Source organism: Lonchura striata, chromosome 9 (assembly GCF_050655825.1).
Source record: "Lonchura striata isolate lonStrDom1 chromosome 9, ASM5065582v1, whole genome shotgun sequence".
Classification (NCBI taxonomy): Eukaryota; Metazoa; Chordata; class Aves; order Passeriformes; family Estrildidae; genus Lonchura; species Lonchura striata.
Window position 1 is genome coordinate 5,487,056 of NC_140711.1, and position 18,080 is coordinate 5,505,135.

General features: G+C 44.9%; 1 protein-coding gene across 2 annotated transcripts; it reads left to right on the forward strand.

Annotated features, from left to right (window-relative positions):
* The first annotated feature begins 51 nt into the window (after positions 1–51).
* On the forward strand, positions 52–15,972 carry PPP1R7 (protein phosphatase 1 regulatory subunit 7). 2 transcript variants are annotated; one of them, XM_021547032.3, is made up of 11 exons: positions 52–128; positions 760–837; positions 1,005–1,127; positions 5,180–5,235; positions 6,179–6,244; positions 6,838–6,968; positions 7,815–7,977; positions 11,032–11,148; positions 12,392–12,496; positions 13,328–13,414; positions 15,590–15,972. In XM_021547032.3, the coding sequence occupies exons 4-11, from the start codon at positions 5,203–5,205 to the stop codon at positions 15,764–15,766; spliced, it is 879 nt and encodes a 292-aa protein (XP_021402707.1). In that variant the 5' UTR covers positions 52–128; positions 760–837; positions 1,005–1,127; positions 5,180–5,202; the 3' UTR covers positions 15,767–15,972. The 2 variants fall into 2 exon arrangements, with proteins under 2 accessions (XP_021402707.1, XP_021402706.1); XM_021547031.3 differs by lacking the exon at positions 760–837.
* The last annotated feature ends 2,108 nt before the right edge of the window (positions 15,973–18,080 follow it).

Sequence of the window (18,080 nt, forward strand, 5' to 3'; positions counted from 1 at the left end):
GGGGCGCGGCGGCAGCGGCGCTCTGTGATTGGGCGCGGCGGCGGCGGGGGCGGCTTCCGGAAGGGGCGGTGGGAGGAGGAGCGCTATGGCGGCGGAGAGCGGAGCGGGGCCGCAGGAGATGATGGAGGGTGAGAGCCCGCCGGGGCTGCTGCGGGGCTGCGGGGTCGGGGCGGCGCGGCCGGCTGCTCCAGCGCCGCCTCCGGGCCGTGCGGCTGCCAGCTGCGCGCCGGGGCGGGGGTTGCGGGCCCTGCGGGGTCGTGCAGCCGCCGTGTGTCCAGCCCGAGGCCAGCGGCCGGGCCCTGCCGGGCCGGTGTCAGCGCACGGCGGGTGCCCGCGGGCTCCGTGTGCCGCAGGGAGAAGGAGCGGGGTTCTGGAGATGGCCGTGACGTGAAAAGTATAGATAACCAGAAAGAAGCCTTCTGGATGGCGCTGGTTTTTCTCAGTCCCATGGTGTAAGGAGAGGAAAGACTGAGGAAGGGGGAAAGGAGCGAGGAGCTTCTTCTGGTCCAGGCTCAGGGTGGCCACCACTGTGGCTCGGTAAACGTGAAGGGACCTGACAGGTTGTTCTGGGGAGGTTGCTCTTATCTGTGAGGATTTACTTATCGATGCCTTCACTTTGTGTCATTGGTACTATCGTACATGATACTGATATTTTTAATATATATTCTAAAAGCTCTTAAAATGTAATCGTTCTAATTCCATCTCCGTAATCTTTGGAATTGCACTTCATTGATCTAAGAAATTTCCTTTTTCCTCCAGTCTTCTTCCCAGATTGTTGGTTTTAGGAAGATGTGAGGGGAGGAAAAAGTGCATCCAAAATCAAAGTAGAAACAAGGGGTAAGAGGCCTTTTATTTAAGACTAAACCTTTCATTTAGTTAACTTAGGATTTCTACTAACTGCCTAGTCGTTTATGTGACTCCTGGTTATTTTATCTGCTTGCTGCTCGTCCCCTGTGCCCCTCTGCTGGGAAAAGCCTAACTCTGCCGTTCTGTGTCTTGTGCAGTTGATAAGAGGATCGAGTCGGAGGAGTCGGGGGACGAGGAGGGGAGGAAGCAGGCGGTTCGCTTGGTGACAGAGCTGAGCCAGCAGAGCCTGCGGGATGAGCAGAACGGCGAGAACTCCGCAGGTACCGTGGCAGCCTCAGCACTGCCTCCAGCAGCCCCGGCCGCGTGTGCACAGCCTGCAGCAGCCCCCTGTGCTCCCGCTGCCTGGGTAGCCATGGGAATCCGCCCTAGAGCCACCTCCCTGAAAGTTCAATAAATTTAAACTTATCCTTGCTAGAATAAAGTCGCCTGTTTTTTATGGAACTGCTAGTATTAGGCCTTTGATTTTTTTTTTTTCCTTGTTTATTTACCCATCCGTGTTTCTCTTTGAAATACTTGGTATCAAAATGTAAAGCGTCTTTATTCATGTTTTCCTTTTATGGAAATTTAGAAACTTTATGTGGGAAGATGTTGGACATTTTCATTAGCAGTTATCATGAGGATCTTTTCATAATTCTACCTTTGTTTATGTGTTTGGTTTTTTTTTGCCTAAAGAATTGTCAGGTTCCTCTGGAAGGTAACCAAGACTATTTCCAGACTATTTCCAGATGGATTGAAGGAACCTGTCCCTTTTGTTGTTTTAATTTAAAAGGTCTAAGACATCTCAAAATTATATATTTAAATCCTATTGGGTTTAAGCTTTTCCTGCTGATCTTACTGTTTGTACTAGAACATGGGGTCGAAATACTGACAGGCTTTAAAGCCTGTGGGTGTTTGATGGAAGGGTTTTCAGTGGCTTGCATGGAACTTGTCAGAGCAGATCCACTTCTGCAGACCCTGTGTGGTGATTTGAGCCCAGCTTTTGGTGCAGTCTGAAGTGTAACATCATTATTTTCACAGAGATGTCCATATTATTATTATTGGGATACTGGAAGGGAAATAATGAAAGAAATTTTAGTTCTTACAGTGGATCCCTGCTCGTCTTAACCTTGCACATTGGGATTTGCCAAAGCATTTTTCAAACAAGTAAATTGTTACTAGAATTTTACATCTCTTCTCATAACTAAATGCACTCTATATAGATCTAATTTGTTGTTGATAATTTAACCCCCCTAAATATCAATAAAGAAATGCTCTTACATTCTTCATGGCTTTGCAAACTGTGCAGTTGATGGAACCATGCAGATCAGACAGAGCTTTCCTTTGCATGCCTGGAATCATGAATGTTTGCTCAGCTGCCATGATTTAGCTGTGTGTTGGAGGTTGTATTTTGCACATTGTTCCCCTGGGAATTCTATGAAAGGAAGTACAGAAGTGATGTACTCTCACTCTACTGAAAGCAAGAAAAGCACATTCAGATTTGTTTGCTGAATTACATTTTTGTACTGTTTAATATAATGACTGTATTGTTACTTTTTCCAAACTGTAAGCATTCAGAAAAGTAGGGCAGGAACCAAGCAGAGGAATAATTTCTGAACATTTGAGATAGTTTCCACAGCCAGCTTTGAATTTCTCAGCTGAAAGGAAAATGATGAGTTTTCCACATTTTTTCACAGAAGATCCTGAGTAGCTTGAACAGCTGAAATTTCAAATTCATCATTTAGCTAATTCTCTGAGGAATAGAGCCTCTGGTTAGAAATCATATAGCTGAGCTATTTATAATATTCTTCATGCATATACACTTTAAAAGTGTAGTTAGGCTTTTTTGTTGATTGAAATGCTTGTGGTACTTGAACTTACATAACTCAGTAATGACTGTTCCCACTGTGGAATTTGGGTTTTCTCAGTGGTGGATTTTTTTCCACTTCTGCAAAGGCATGTGGCTTGCAGGTATAGGTTACACAAAAATTCACTTAGGAAACTGCACTGCCAGAGTGATGGGATTTTTTCCATTGAGAAGTGTGGAGTAAAGCAATTTGCAAGGGAAATTGCAGTCCTGGCTGTAAAGTGCTTGTAGGAGGGTCAATTTAGAGGTTTTTTTTATCCAGTCACTTCATAAATAAAATTACATATAAATGACTGTAAATTTGCTAGAACCATTTTTCTTTTCTCTTTCCTTTTTTTTTTTTTTTTTTTTTGTTTTTCTGCTCTTGAGAGAAAATGTATTTTACCATTTTCCTACCAATACTGATTTGCAGCTGGTACCAGACACACATCTCCCTCAAGCTGCTGTGTGCTTTATACACAGTGCATAGACTTCGTGACAGTTGGCTTTAGTACACAACAGCACTGCCCTTGTGTTCAGATTTAAATTTCTTTTATTTTACTGAATTCAGTGTGTATCCTGTGTGATTTGGTTTTGCAGCTTTGGATTTGAATGCTGTTTTCCACACTGGCTATCATGAGTGGTCTCTCAAAGTCATATGTCAAAATTGAGAGGAGCCCCAGAACAAAGTATTTAACACATTACCTAAATTAAGTGTTTATAAATTAAAATATTCAAGCTTCATAGCCAAATGAAGTAAAATATATTTTTTTTACTTGAATGGGGTTTTTTGCTGAAGATTTTTTTCTTTTCCAAGTGCGTAATTTGCTTTACTGTTGGACAGCTTTAAAGTCTCAAAGGACTTGAAACACAAAAAGTTCCTTCACCATGAACACTAAGTTACTGCCAGTATAAATCAATACCAGGGGCATAATTTGGATTTTTTTGTGTGATATCTCAAATAACTGTTGTTTCAAAGCTGAGCACTGTTCCTGTGGGCTATAAATTCTGCAAAGCTGCTTGTTTGGCTTGGAGCACTTCTCTCTGAATCTCTGCATCCATGAAACAGGTCAAAGAGGTCCAGTCTTGATAGCAGCAGGGTGGAGTATCTCACTCTGCTGAAGTGCAGAGCTCCTGATATGGAACTAAAATAAGAAAAAGCAGGTGTTGCTCATTGCTAATTGCTGACAGGCACATGTATGTGTGTTAATTTTTGGTGGCATTTCTGTCTTGCTGTTCAACATCCCCAAGACTACCAGCTCATTTTGCATTCCCAAAATATAATTTGTTTCCTGCTATTTTATGCTATTAAAAAAAAAAAAAAAAAAAAGAGGATTGCTTTTTCATTTTAACTTCTGTGAATCACTCAGTGAATCTCTTTCCTGTTTAAATGTCCAGGCAAGAGTAACAGCCCAAATACAGGAAGGTCAGTGATGATCTGTGGACCACCAAACCCTTGGAGTTGGATGGTGGCATTAAAAATGGTGATGCTGGTACTGTTTGTGCCTGCACTACTACTTACAAGGGCAAGCATTAGCAGGAGAAACACTCATTAAATAGGAACTCTTGACATTTTACCATTCTGGGCTGTGAAAATAGTCACTGCTACTGGGTTAAGGGAATGAGTTTGCATACATGCAGGAGTTAATGCAAAGCCCTTGGGATGTGACTGTAATCAAAGTTGCTTGAGTTTTTGGTAGCACTCAGAGAAGCTTTGCACATGAAGTAGAAAAATCTTGCAAATCGTGTTGTGTGTCAGTTTTGCAAAGCTGAATCAGACTTTGTTTTTCTTCATAAATTGATGTAACCAGCACACCATCTCCAACAAATGGGAATGGGCATGAATTATTCAGCATGAATTCTCCAGTAAATCTCCCTCCCTCATGTGCTGTGGTAGAAGCACAGCAAATGCAGGGGTGTTTTCCAGAGCTGTAAAAGCATTTCCCAAGGAAATTCATGCAGTGGGATAAACAGTGTTGTCTGGCATAGTAGAGAGTTCAGACAAACAAAGGAAGGGAGATCCATGCAAAAGCATTCACAACAGTGCCATAAAGTGGCAGTGCTAATTAAAAAAACCCTAAAGAGTGGGATTGTTGAGATGCTTGGTCATTCCTGGTCATCTCACCAGACAATTAGGATTCCTTCTTGGCAAGGTTTTATTATGCTTTCAGAGGAGCACAGACACTTTGGATGGGGTAGGTGTGAAGGAAAGGCATCCTGCCCACCCTTGAGCCTGGAGTTTCCAGCAGCCACACAGGCAGGTTGGACAAGGTGCTGATGTGTGTGTGTTTTACAGCTGAGCATGAAATCCTGCTGTAAAGAAAGGTTTTTTTCTGTAATGAGCTCTTGTGGTTTTAATGAAGCAGAATGTCTGAACTGTGCCTCTCATGTGTTTCTCCTCCTGAGGAGCATTTGCTCTCTGGATTTGGCTGTTATCCTGCCTTTGGCTGTCTAGTACAGGACCTTGTAATGTGTTTGCTTCTCCTGCAGGAGAAGCAGAGACACCAGTGGACATGGAGACCATTAGCCTGGACCCAGAGGCTGAGGTAAAGGCAGATTTTTGTCCTTATGGGCTTTATTCAGCAGGAGACAAAGGTAGGCAAAGGCAAGTATTGAAACCCAATTCAAAGATCTAATTCCTCTGAAGGTGCTGGCTACTGTGATCCTCCTCAGAACTGATTCAGAGCCTTTAGACTAGCAGTAGAGACGTTCTATTTTTCATCACTAGCGAAAATGTTTCATTAGTACTTTAGAATTTTAAATTAAGCATAGATGCACTGAAAGTGTGTCTGTGCTGCAAGAGGTACTGCTGGGCTGGGAGCTTCAGGAGTCTGTTCAGAGAGCTGTTAGCTGCTGTGAGCCCTGTGGTTTGGAGCAGGCACAGTGACTTACCCAGCCAAGTGCCTTGGCATCAGCAACCCTGTGAGCCCGTTAGCAGCAGAGGCTTTGAGCTGGGTGGGAAGTGCTCTGTTTCTCTTTGACTTTCAAAACTGGAGCATCTGGGGCTGAACAGCACAGATGGGAAGTGCCTCAGCTGATTGCCAGTGCAGAATTAACATTCACAAAACCACTGGTTTTCCAAACTGTCAGTGACTCGTGCTCATCTGAGGCTTGGAACTGGAAATTGCAACTTGTGTTCTGGTTAAGCCCTAGCAATGTTGGTAAGAGAACTTTACACAAAACTTTTATGCAAGAATTTTTCCACCTCAATAGATTTCTAATTTTGGTAATGCCCAGACTCAGGAAAGGGCTGTTGCATTGTATGCAGTTGACATTTTGCATTTGCAGTTGCCAAGTTCAGGCCATGTGTCTCAGTTGTGGTGGTAAAATCATGTACCAAACCCATTTTATAAATGCCCTTGGAAGGGAAGTTTTAATGAGCTACACATTTTGTAAGACTATGATTTCCTTAGAACAAAGTACCAGGTTGATCTTTAAAGACCAGATTTGTTTTGAAACAACTGCTAAATCCCTCCATTTCTCTTTAAGGATGTTGACTTGAATCATTTCCGAATTGGGAAGATCGAAGGATTTGAGGTGCTCAAAAAAGTGAAGGTAACAGTCCTGGGGAATAGAGAATGGGTTTTGTAGATTTAACCTGTAAGATGACAGAGAATCTCTTCTTGGCTGAGATTTAATGAGTTGCTTCATTTTTAGCTGAAAAAGGTGGTTTTACCTATTTGTCAAGTAGTAATATTTTGGGATTTTGCAAGTGTGTTTTGGAAGTGGATGAGAGAGCATTAGGGCACATCCTGGACTAGCACAGCAGACTGAACACAGAATGACCTGGATGGTAAAGTCCTCAAAGCAAGCCCAGTTAGAACATGTTGCTTAAGGCCTTCTCCAGTTAAGCTTTTGAGTATTTCCAAGGATGGGGATTATGTAACCTCTCTGAGCTGCTGTTACTGTATCTGACCCTTGTGGTGGAAAAATTTCCTTCTGTAGAATTGGAGTATGCCAAGAAAATATTGTATTAAAAGAACAAAACAAACAAAACCTAACAAACCACTAACAACCCAACAAATTCTCAGCAAAACTTCATGTGGAAACCCTCACAAACATCTTTTTGTCTGTAAGCATAAAGGCCTTACATGCAATCCTTCATAGCCATTTTTCTGTTTCTTTCTAAACTTTTCCTCAACAATTAGACTCTGTGTCTCCGTCAGAATTTGATTAAGCACATTGAGAACCTGGAGCAATTGCAGACCCTGCGGGAGCTGGATCTCTATGACAATCAAATTCGGAAGATTGAGAACTTGGAGTCTCTGGTGGAGCTTGAGTGAGTCCAGGGGAATCACCAGGATTAGGCTGGGGGTGATTTGCTACTCACTGTGTTACTCATACTGTACTTATTCCAGTGTTTATCACCCAAGCCTCTCTCAGAATTTATTTTGGTGCTCTATTGACATTTAATCTGTGCAGTACACAAGTTTCATTGTCCTGAAGCTGCCCAGGGACAGGCAGCTTGAAATGAAACCTGTGCTGTGTAAGGCAGTGAGAATGGCTGGTGGTTGTAGCTTCCACACAGGTGTGGGAGCTCTCAGGCCCCCTTTGCTCTTGCAGTGAGAGCTCTGTGTAACAGGTGTTTATTCCTGCAAAAATGACAAGAGATTTCAGATAAGGTTATTTTCTTTTGAAGAGTATTAGGGAAGGAATAGTACCCTTCCAAGTTTCTGAGTTTCTGGTATTTGCCTGGATCACTCTGGAGGTACATTACAAAAATGTTCCCCCTGGGGCAGGACTGGCCCATTTCTCACCATCACAACTGCTTCCTGCCAGGGGAGCCCTTGACATGGTCCTGTCAGAGGCAGATTTTGTAGGCAGGTACCTTTCCCAAGGAAAATGCAGATTGGCTTCCTCCCAGCATGGCAAGCTCCATGGCTGGGAAAAATAATGTCTGTCTTCTGCATGTGGCAGATGATTTTTTCTTTCCAAACACACTGCAAAAGTATTTTGAATGTTTTATTTGTTGTATTTTTTGATAAAAAGAAATTGCATTCATGACTTTAGCTTCAAGGCCTAGCAAAGGCTTGATCTCTGCAGACAGGGGATTCCCCACCAATTTACAAGTGCCTCTTTCAGAATCATCCATGCCTGATGAGACCTTTGGTTTGTTTTACCTCAGGGTCCTGGACATCTCCTTTAATGTTCTGCGACACATTGAAGGACTGGATCGACTTACCCAGCTTAAAAAGCTCTTCCTTGTCAACAACAAAATCAGCAAAATTGAGAATTTGAGCAACTTGCAGATGCTACAGATGTTAGAGTTGGGGTCCAATCGAATTCGGGTAGGTTTGTTCTGACAGATGTTGGCTGGAGAGTTTTCAGCTCTGTGGTGTGATATTGGCATTTTCTGCAAGGGCACTGCATTGACTTTGATTTGCAGTTTTGTTGGTTTTTACTGTTCCAGTCACTCCCTGTGCTTATTGCTGTGCATGCTGCAGCCTTTCATTCTGCATTAGTGCCTGGCTACTAAATCACCATTTGTGAATTTTTGTCTTTAATGAACTCGTATATCCTCTGTGTGTTTCCTTTTGCAGGTGATGGTTTCTTCCTGCTAGGGAGCCAAGCCTATCAAAACTAGTGTTGTTTTCTCTTACCTTTCTACACACTGGTGCTGAGTCCATGAAACCTATTGAAAAAAAAAAGAGTTTGATTTGCAGGTGCGACTGACAGCCTGCTATGGTAGTCAGTCTTGTTTAGGCAATGTTTTTTTCTTGAGGCTTTGCTCTGGGATGCCTTTAAAACCTAAAACTTGGTACTGTAGTGTTGATTGCTTTGGGGTTTTATTGTGCAGATTGTGACTTTTTCAATTTACAATCTGTGCCACTTAAGGGAGAGCAGTTATGAGTAGTCTCTCCTGTCCCTAAGGTGTGATTCACTGTATTTGCTTGGTTCATAAGAGAACTGGTCAGACAGATGACACAAAAGACTTGCAACGTGCAAAATAAGCTCTTTTTTTTTAAAAGCTTTTAAAATTACATGCTGCTTAGAAAATACTGATTGAAGATGACTGTATTTCAGTCAATGTGGTGTAAGTTGTTGCTGCCCATTTATAGTGTCTGAGAAATGACTTGTTATGCTGAAAGATTACGAAAAGATCTGTTTGTCCTCTTTGTTTCAGGACTTTTGGAAGAACACTTGTCTTTGTAGAAAATGAGGAAACTTCAGCTATTAAAAACAGCCTTCTAAAGCAGAAATGTGTGCTGCCTTTTTGAAGAGGAAAAAATTTTGGTTTCCTCCTAAAGCCAGACTGGACTGAATTGTTTTCCAGGAATTTCTGCTTTGGAAATGAAATTATTTAGGGGGCTAAATCTAGGGGGATAATCTAGAAATTATTTAGGGGGATAAATCTAGAGTGTGAGAACATCAGCCAGGTCAGAGGAAGAATTAGGAACCTTAGAGTTTGCATAGGATGAGGGAACAGGAGTTAAGGAGAGAAGCAGAGCAAGCTCAGCACACTGACCCTTACATTAAGAAGCTGGGTTAAGCAAAGCTGTACTGTATTCTGTATCTAAGCATCATTATCATCTGGGACAAAAAAAAATCTAGCTAGAATTGATACGTAGACAGTACGTTGTCAATGTTGTCAAGCCAAGGAATATATTTTTAGCAATGAGATTAGATTTATTTTATGTGTTTTCTCAGTGTTCAGCCTGAGCATATTAACAGAACAGACAAACAAACAAAAACTTAAATTGTCACTGTATGGGTACACAAGCTTCTTAAATTATTTTATTTTTAATGTTTTTTATTTTTAATGTCTGTTAATTCTATTCTGACTTGTTCAAGCAGCAGTGTTCTATGCTTCTAATTGCTTTACTGGAGTGAGTAACCTGTGAGTTGGCTTGGCACAAAGAAATGTCGTGCTGCCTGAGGGTACCTAGAACTCCTGGGCTGGTTTTCTGTGGGTGTAGGGTGCCTTGGCTGTGTGTTTCACAGCTGGACATGCCCTTAACTCTTTGGGGTACAAGCCTGGGGACTCTGCAGGCAGTGTTCTTGGCTCTAAGGTGCCTGATTGACTTCTTCCTTGTGTATTAAAGCTGCTGCAGCAGGGCTGTTGTTGCCTACTCAAACCTCCCTTGGTGTCCTTAGCTCAGGAGCCCTCATGAATTGGCACTTCTTGCTCTGTTTCTTTTGGGGAGAAGAACTTTATGCTTGAGCTGACATATTTGATGCTTTTTTTTCTTAAAGCTGGACTGAGGCAGCTGCAATGTAAAGCACTCCTTTGCTTGTTCTTAGGTTTTTGTCCCCTCATATCCATCTGTTCCATTCCTCTCCCTGCACTGAGTCATCAGTATTTCCTCCTCAGGGCTGGAGAAGTTGCTAATGAGCAACAAATCTATATTTTTTCTTGCAAGGTCAAAACAGGGGAAATCCATAATCTAGAAGGGGGGTGAATGCAAATTTGAACTGATTAACACTGTATGTTCAGTCTTCTGGCAGCTGTGGGATAGAGGTTGAAAAGCTTCTTACCTTTCCTGAGTGTCCTTCTCCTTCCTTCTGCTAGTACATGCACAGGTGAACACACAGAGTGATCCAGGGGGTGCTAGGACTCAGTGGCCTGGCTCCCCAGCACTACCAATTTGAAATTTTGGCAGGCAAGAAGCATGTGGAAAAGCTGAGATGTCACAGCCTGCCTGAGCACAGCAGGCACACAGCTCTGGGTGTGTCTGTGTCCATATTACTGTTTTACTGTGAGCTGAAGTCTGGTTGTAATGTCCTTGTTGCTTTTAACAGCATCTTGGTTTTTTAATTCAGAGGCTTTTTCCTGCAAAATAAAAGTGTCTCCTTTTGTTTGCAGGAGCCTTTTGTAATCTTACCCTTTTTCCTTTTTTTCCTGTTTTCACTGTTTTATTCGCGCTTTCTCCCTTCCTTTGTAATATCCTTGATGCTTACAGAAATCCTGATTTTCTCTTCCTGAAGGCTGAGCTCGAGCTAAACTGGTACAGTGTCTGTGTTCTCCCAGTAAAGTATGTATTTAAAAAGTGTACATCACTCAGACTGGTGTGGGTGTGTTCTGCCAGAAGCCAGGCTGTACAGCCAGTAGTTAAATCCAGTAACACACACACCTGTGAGACAGTTAACTTTGCTTATGGCAGAGAAGCTGAACAACTTCCCTCTGTGTTATACAGTCGCTGATGTGCAAGACTCAATTTACAAAGTCTGTTTTTCCTTCCCAGATTCTCTTTCCATTCACTAGTAACAGCTTTTTTTTGCTTCACAAATGAGTATCTTCTACCCAGGATACACCACATGGTTCTAAACCTGGCTAGAAAGTGACAGCCACATCTCCCAGGTGGAGTTTTTCAATAACACTCTCTCCTCTGCTCGTTTCACAGGTAATTGAAAACATCGACACCTTGGCTAATCTTGACAGTCTGTTCCTTGGAAAGAATAAAATTACCAAGCTCCAGAACTTGGATGCCCTGACAAACCTGACTGTGCTCAGTATACAGGTACTGGTTGTGTTCTGAAAGCCTTGAACCACCCTGTGAGATAGGATCAGTTCTTCTGAGTCACAGAATCCCAGGATGGTTTGGGTTGGAAGGAGCCTTAAAGACCATCTTGCTCCACACCCCTGAAATGGGCAGGACACCTTCCACCATCCCAGGCTGTGTCCCAGACTCCCTCAGGGATCCAAGGGCAGCCACAGCTTTTCTGTGCCAGGCCCTCACCTCCCTCATCGAGAAGAATTTCTTCCTAACATTAATTTAAACCTGCCTTCCTTCATCTTAAGGCTGTTCCCCTTTGTCCTATCACTGCATACCCTTGTGAAAAATCCCTCTTCAACCTTCATTTGAGCCCCTCATTAGCAGGGCTGCAGGGTTAGAGTCCAACTCCTGTGCTGGAAGGAAGTGAATTCTCTGTGTTGTTTCTTTTTCATCCTTTAATGCTACTTGAAATTGACAGACACCGATAAAATTATAAAACAGCTATTTGATTTTTATGGAAGAAAGAACAGGAAATGAATGTAATCCCCTATTTCTTTCCTGAAACACTGTCTCCTAATGTATCACAGTAACACTGAAAGTGTTGTGCCAGGTAGTCCTTACAATGACAGTGGCTCAGTGTCACTGCCTTCTTACTGAAGAGGCAAGAAATGTGAATGAGCCTGTGCTGAGTGCAATCTGTCCTTAATAAGATTTCAAACAGCTTCTTCCATTTTGAAAGGTGAAATAAAATGTACTCAGCTAATTTCTTTCACCGAATCTCATTCTTATCCATATGACAGTGCTTGTGCATTGTAGTATCTCTTAAAGCTGCTGACAAGTCACTGACTACCTGCTGTGGTACCTGTATGTGCCATTATTGTATGTGCCATAAAGAATTAGCTAGAGCAGAGTGCAGTGTGATTAAGGTGGTGTAACTTTCACTCTGACCTTCCCATTTGTAAAGACTTAAAACTGAACGCTGTTCATGCATAGTCCTGCTGTTTGTTAAGACACCGAGCCAAAAACTTTCAGGCTGCAACTTTGGATGGGAAGGTCAGAGTCTGATTATTGCTGGAGACTGGGACTCCCATGGGCCTTCTCATGCATCAGTGATGCAGAGATCAAACAGCTGAGCTCCCAAGATCTGTGTGGGCCCAAGCAGACTATTTGCACTTCTCACCCATACTTTAGAGAAATGGTTTTCCCCCAGTGAGTCACACGGGTTTGGGTTTGTTTGGAGGTACTAAACAGCCTGCTGCACTTGCAGAATAACCGGCTGACCAAGATTGAGGGGCTGCAGAGCTTGGTGAATTTGCGGGAGCTGTACCTGAGCCACAACGGCATCGAAGTCATCGAGGGACTGGAGAACAATGTGAGGCTTTTGCTGACTGTGCAGCACAGTTGTTGCCCTGAGCTGCTTGTGTTAGTGGCTTTTCTGGAAGTTTTTGTTCCTCAGTTTCCTCAGTTAAGTGTGGGTTCCTGAGTCTCTTGAGAGACCACAAATATCCAAGTGTTTGTTTTATGTTAAAGTATCTCGTGTGGGTAAAGATCCTCCAGATATTCTGGAGTATGGGGAAGGGAGATGTGGTTGGAGCAGTAGCCTGGCTGATCCTCAGCCATGGGAAGGCTCCTGGACACAGCTGCTGCAGCCTTTCATACAGCAGCTTGTAGATAACCGTGAGTGCTTTTCAATAGGACAAAACTGGAGCTGGGAGTAAGAGAGGCCAGCCATGGCATGCAGATTGTCTTCCTGTCAGTGTACATGTCTATCTTTTTGAGTGGGATGGATTTTGTGGAAGCCTGTGTCATTTTCATTCTCACCCAGCAAAAGCTTTTCTAAAATTGTTGAGTTTCGTGCTGCTAAGAGTTTGTTCAGCTCTGCTGCTCAAGGGGAGACTTTGGATCCAATTTTTAATGCTCCTTCTAATGTACTTTGAGGAAAGCTCACTTTTTAGGAGCCCTTGGCTGGCAGTTGCCATCCAGACAGTAACTGCCTTCATTTTTGTCACATGGCATCTGGGGGGTCAGTAGCCCAGCTTAATTGAAAACAATCTTCCTTGTTCCATGTAGGCAGCCAGAGCTGAGCTGAATGTGAGCAGCTGGCAATAACATGTCTGCTCTTGACAGCTTCCAACTCTGGGCCTGGAAAAAGTGTCACAGAGAAGATGAAATCAGATCTAATATTTTTGTTTGCTTTGTCTAGAGCAAACTCACAATGCTGGACATTGCAGCCAACAGAATTAAGAAGATCGAGAATATCAGTCACCTAACGGAGCTGCAGGAGTTCTGGGTAAGCACAGGCCAGAGCTGTTCCCCAAAATGTCTGTGCCACAGTGAGGGAAACCCTTCTGATGGGCAGCATGTGGACATGTGTGCCTTGGAGGGAGCTCTTCTAATTCTGGTGATCAGCTTTAAGGTCTTGCCAGTCTGAATGGATAGATTGTGTGGTGGTTTTCCCTAGGGAAAGGGAAGAGCTTCAAGATTTCTTTGCCAGGTTTTGCTGAGTGGTAAGGAGCCTGTCTCTGCCTAGGAAATGGGCCCTGCCTTCCTGCTCAGGTTGGTTATGAAACAGCCCCACATGTCCTATTTCTGTAGCTGTTCTTTCTGTAAGTGAGCATGACAGAGTGCCAGGGGAAGCACAGAGCTTGTGCATAGCAGAGTTGGTATATTTATGGTGTTATAAATATGAACAAAATGAAACCAACTTCTGGTTCCATTCCTTTGAGGCAGATAACAGCTTAGGATTGCTTCTGTTTCTTTCTGGCACCCTGAATTGCTGAGCTCTTCGGCTTTCCTAAGTCAGGTCAGGAAATTCAGAGATGCCCTGTCCTGAAGCATCAGCACTGTGCCATGTCTGGGAGCTGTGCACAAACGTGCTCGTGTGAAAAAATGGAGAAGCAGCAGCAGATGTTCATGAGCTGGCACGTGCTTTAGCTCTTGTGGAGTCCCTGCATTCAAGGCTGAGAATGAGAGCTGTGCTGTATAATGTCTGTCATTTGGAGTTATTTAAACTCTTGGGCAGATGCTGAGAGAAAAGGAGTGGAAAGCAGCTTCAAATGAAACCCAGCTGGAGTCTGGAGCCCAGGCTCCTTAGATGGTTTTCCTCATCTTGCAGTGTGGCTGAGGAGCCAGCCAGCAGTGTTACCTGGCCATGCCTGTCTGTAAGGAGCTCTTTAAGGAGCAGGACTGAGAAGCCATTTAACTGCCCATGAAGCTTTTGGGCAGCAGAGGTGAGGCAGGCAGGGTGGCTGGTGTGGGGCTTGTCCTGATCCCATACAGTTTCCTCCTGTTTTCCTCTTTGCTGTTGCTGTGCTTCTAGGAGGTGTCTGCACTGGTTGCACTTGTACTGAAAGGACAGGCCAGAGCTGGACTTGGCTGGATTCTTTTGCAAAAACACCAGTGTGTCCAGAGTCCTTTGTCAGAGCAGAGTACTGGCCAAGATCTGTTAGCTGAGCACAGCAAATACCCTCCTGGCTTTGTTCCAGCCTTCCAACATTATGTTAAAAAAACCTGAGATGTTTGAAAAGGAGCAGGGCAGAATTTTCAGTGGAAACCAGTATTGTTTTTCACTGACTGAACGGTTGAAGCCACATAACAATGTCCTTTAACACCTTAAGTAAACAGAATTCAAAATCCTAGCTACTGTGACAGTCTTCTAGCAGTTTCCTAGTAGCATATCCCCAGTGGAGGGACTGAGATATCTGCAAGTTGAGTGACTTGGGTGAAGTAACATTGTGATGAGCTGTAGCAGAGTGAGACAATCCAGTGAGGTTTTTTACATTTTATGTGAAGGTGGCATTGCTGCAGTGACCCTGTATCCAAAAGCAAAGGGTGCTGTTGTCTCAGGGTTGGACAGCATGTGTCCACCTTGCAGCTTTGCTTTCTTGTTGGACAGTTGAAGCACTCATTCCTTTGTGTGCAGTTGCTGAGCCAACAAGGAGGCAGGAGAAGAACCCAAATCAGGGAGTTTGGCATTTCTTCTGGAGTGTAGAAGCAGTTTTTGCAGGGAAGTTTATGTTGAGGAGAGAGGAAAATATTGCTTTTCTTTTCAGTCTGGGACCTTTTTTAATGTTTCCTGAGAAGTCATCAAAGTAACGATGGGTGTCACAGTGGAAATAAATTATGATATAAATATTTCCAGCCCATAAATGCATGGTGGAGTGGGAGATGGTGCAGAGACTGGCAGACGTGCAGTCTTTCCTAGCACACTGGCTGGACTGGATCTGCTGTCTGAAGGGTGAGGCATGTGCCCAGCAGCCAGGACAGCATGGGGGAGTTGGGTTTAGTGCTGAGGCCTGGGATGTGAGACAGGAAAACTCATCTCAGAGGCTCCAGCACAAGAAGGACCTTGTAGAGAAGGTGTTTGTGAGCGCTGGTGCCCTGGTAGCAGTGACACGGCACCACAACTGCTCTTCTTCTTTTGGGAATCCCTGTGGGTGTGAACGTGCCTGTGTGTGCTCTGCAGATGAATGACAACCTCGTGGAGAGCTGGAGCGACCTGGATGAGCTGAAAGGAGCCAAGAATTTGGAGACTGTATACCTGGAGAGAAACCCCCTGCAGAAGGACCCCCAGTACCGGCGCAAAATCATGCTGGCCCTCCCGACTGTGCGGCAGATCGATGCCACCTTCGTTCGATTCTGAAACTCTTGCTGCCCTCTCTCCCCAGCCCTCCTCCAAGAAATGTCCCAGAGGGGTTTTTTATCCACTCACCATCCCCCAGGTCTTCAGTACACTGACACACACAGGGCAAAAAGTCAACAAAAAGCACTGAAACCAGGTCTCGTGTACAATGCACTCATTGTTTTTGAAATGTTGTTATTATTATTATTAAATCTTAACACAAGAGCCTTCAGTGTGGCTGTGGTTTTTATTTCATAGGGGAGGTTTTACCAGAAGGTGTTTGCAGCAGACTGAAGCCATGTGAGCCACTTGCAGACCTGACACACGTTCAGGTTAGGAATGTCCTCACAAACATCACCTCCAGATCAAGGCTCAGGAGTGGCCTGTAAAAAGGTGAAAAAAGATCTAACCCAGGTTAGTCCCAGGTATACCTGGTGGTACAACATGGGGCTGCAGGGGGAGTAGCCTTTCTGTACTCATGTTTTTAAACACAGCTACAGGCTCATGAGAGGACTGGGGACAAGCTGGTGTTAATACATTAACCCAGGTAAGGGTTTGGTGGAACTTTGTTGTAGACAGTGTTTGCCATCAGAAAATCTGAATCATGTCCTGCTTCTATGGAAGATGGCAGTGTGGTATTGCTGTCCCTCTGCACCTGTGTTTGATCCAGGCCACTGAACTGCATCTCTCCAGCAGCTGAAAAACCCTGGGAAGCACTTGCCATCAGCTGCTGTGTTTGTCCAACAGCCTTGTCATCAGCCCAGGGGAGCAAGGAAAACACAGGAGGGGTGCTCGAAAATGTGCTCTTGGTGGTAATTTGATTAGTTCTGATCTGACATGAATCTATATCTTTGAAAGAGTGGGATGAATCCCTTCAGCTGGAGACTGGGCATGTTAGGTAGGACAGTGTGGCCCTGTAACAGATTTTACTTGCCCTTTGTGGGCTGTGTTGAGTTTGCTCACTGGCAGCTCTGCTGTGGATTGTGATGCTGTGGAGGTGCTGTGGTGGCTGGTGGTTGGGGAGCCTGCACCCTCCCATGTCCCTGATCTGGGAATGTGGTGAGATGGAGTTGCTTTGAGTCCCTCAGAGTGCCACAAACTCTCCCTGGGAACTGTAAAAGCAGCATCTCAGTTACTCTGTTCCATCAGTGCTGTACTCCCACATGGCTCCTGGGCTGGCATTGTGCCCCTTGGCTGGCAGCACCCAGCAGGTCGCAAAAACCAACACAAACTGTGTTCTTGTAGGTGTGAGGTGAACACAGTGCTTAAATCTTCCTGGTGCCCCAAAATCCCTTGACCAGGCACCAGCTCCTCCAGGGTGCAAGGGGGAGCTGCTCCCTCTTGCTGCCTCTCCATGAGTCCCACTGAGCCCTCTTTGCTCAGGGCCACCCAGATCCCCACCTCCAGCTCAAACAGAGGCAGGGCCTCCTCCTGGCTGCCTGGAGGAAAGTGTTTCCAAATGGGGAAGGTGCCTTCACACCCATCCACCCTCATCCTCCTCCTGTCCCCTGCCCCTCCTGCACAGGGAGACTGATGTTGCCCAAGAGGGGAAGCAGCCATCAACAGGAGCACCAGGGTGGCACTTCCCACTGTCTCCTCACAGGAGGGCAAGCAGCATTAGGATGGGAGGACCCCTCTGCCCTGTGCCTGCTGCCTCACATCCAGCTCTGTGGAAGGAACAAGCAGGGCAAGGTCTGGGCAGCAGCTATGGGGGCCAAAGTTGCCAGTTTGGGGGTCGTGTTGGGAGCTGTGGGAGAGAAGCAGGATGGAACAAACCCCAGTGCCTTCATCCAGCTTTTCAAGCAGTGCCTGGCCTTGTGGCCTTTTCCCCAGCACACTCCCTCTCCAGCTCCAACACGGGGCTCAGAGGTACCTGTTGGGCTGCTGTGGGGATTGGGGATTTTTGTGGCTGTCTGCCAGGAGGGATAACCAGATGCTGCCCCAAAGGAGCAGCATCTGGTTATCCACACACTGCCAGGCACTGTGGAGAGTTGGGGCTGGATTGCTTCCTCAGCAGAGATGCTTGTCCCTGTACTCCAGATGGCATAAGGGCTTCTCACTGTGTGATGGAGGGGTTTTTTGGAGTAGATCACCCCAAAGCTTTTCAGGACATGGATGTTTTTTGTTAAGGAGATTCTGTGCTTCCTGACTGATCACACACACTGGTGGACATGCCTTTGAGCTGGGTAACCCCAAAGAAAAGTCCTTACATACAGCGACAGAGAAAAGATGCAAGAGGAGGTTGCTCCACCACATGAATTTGGCTGAAGTGGTGGAGGAGAGGGGCACTCAGATGGGGCCTGGGTGGTGACGTGACAGGAGAACAGTGCACCAG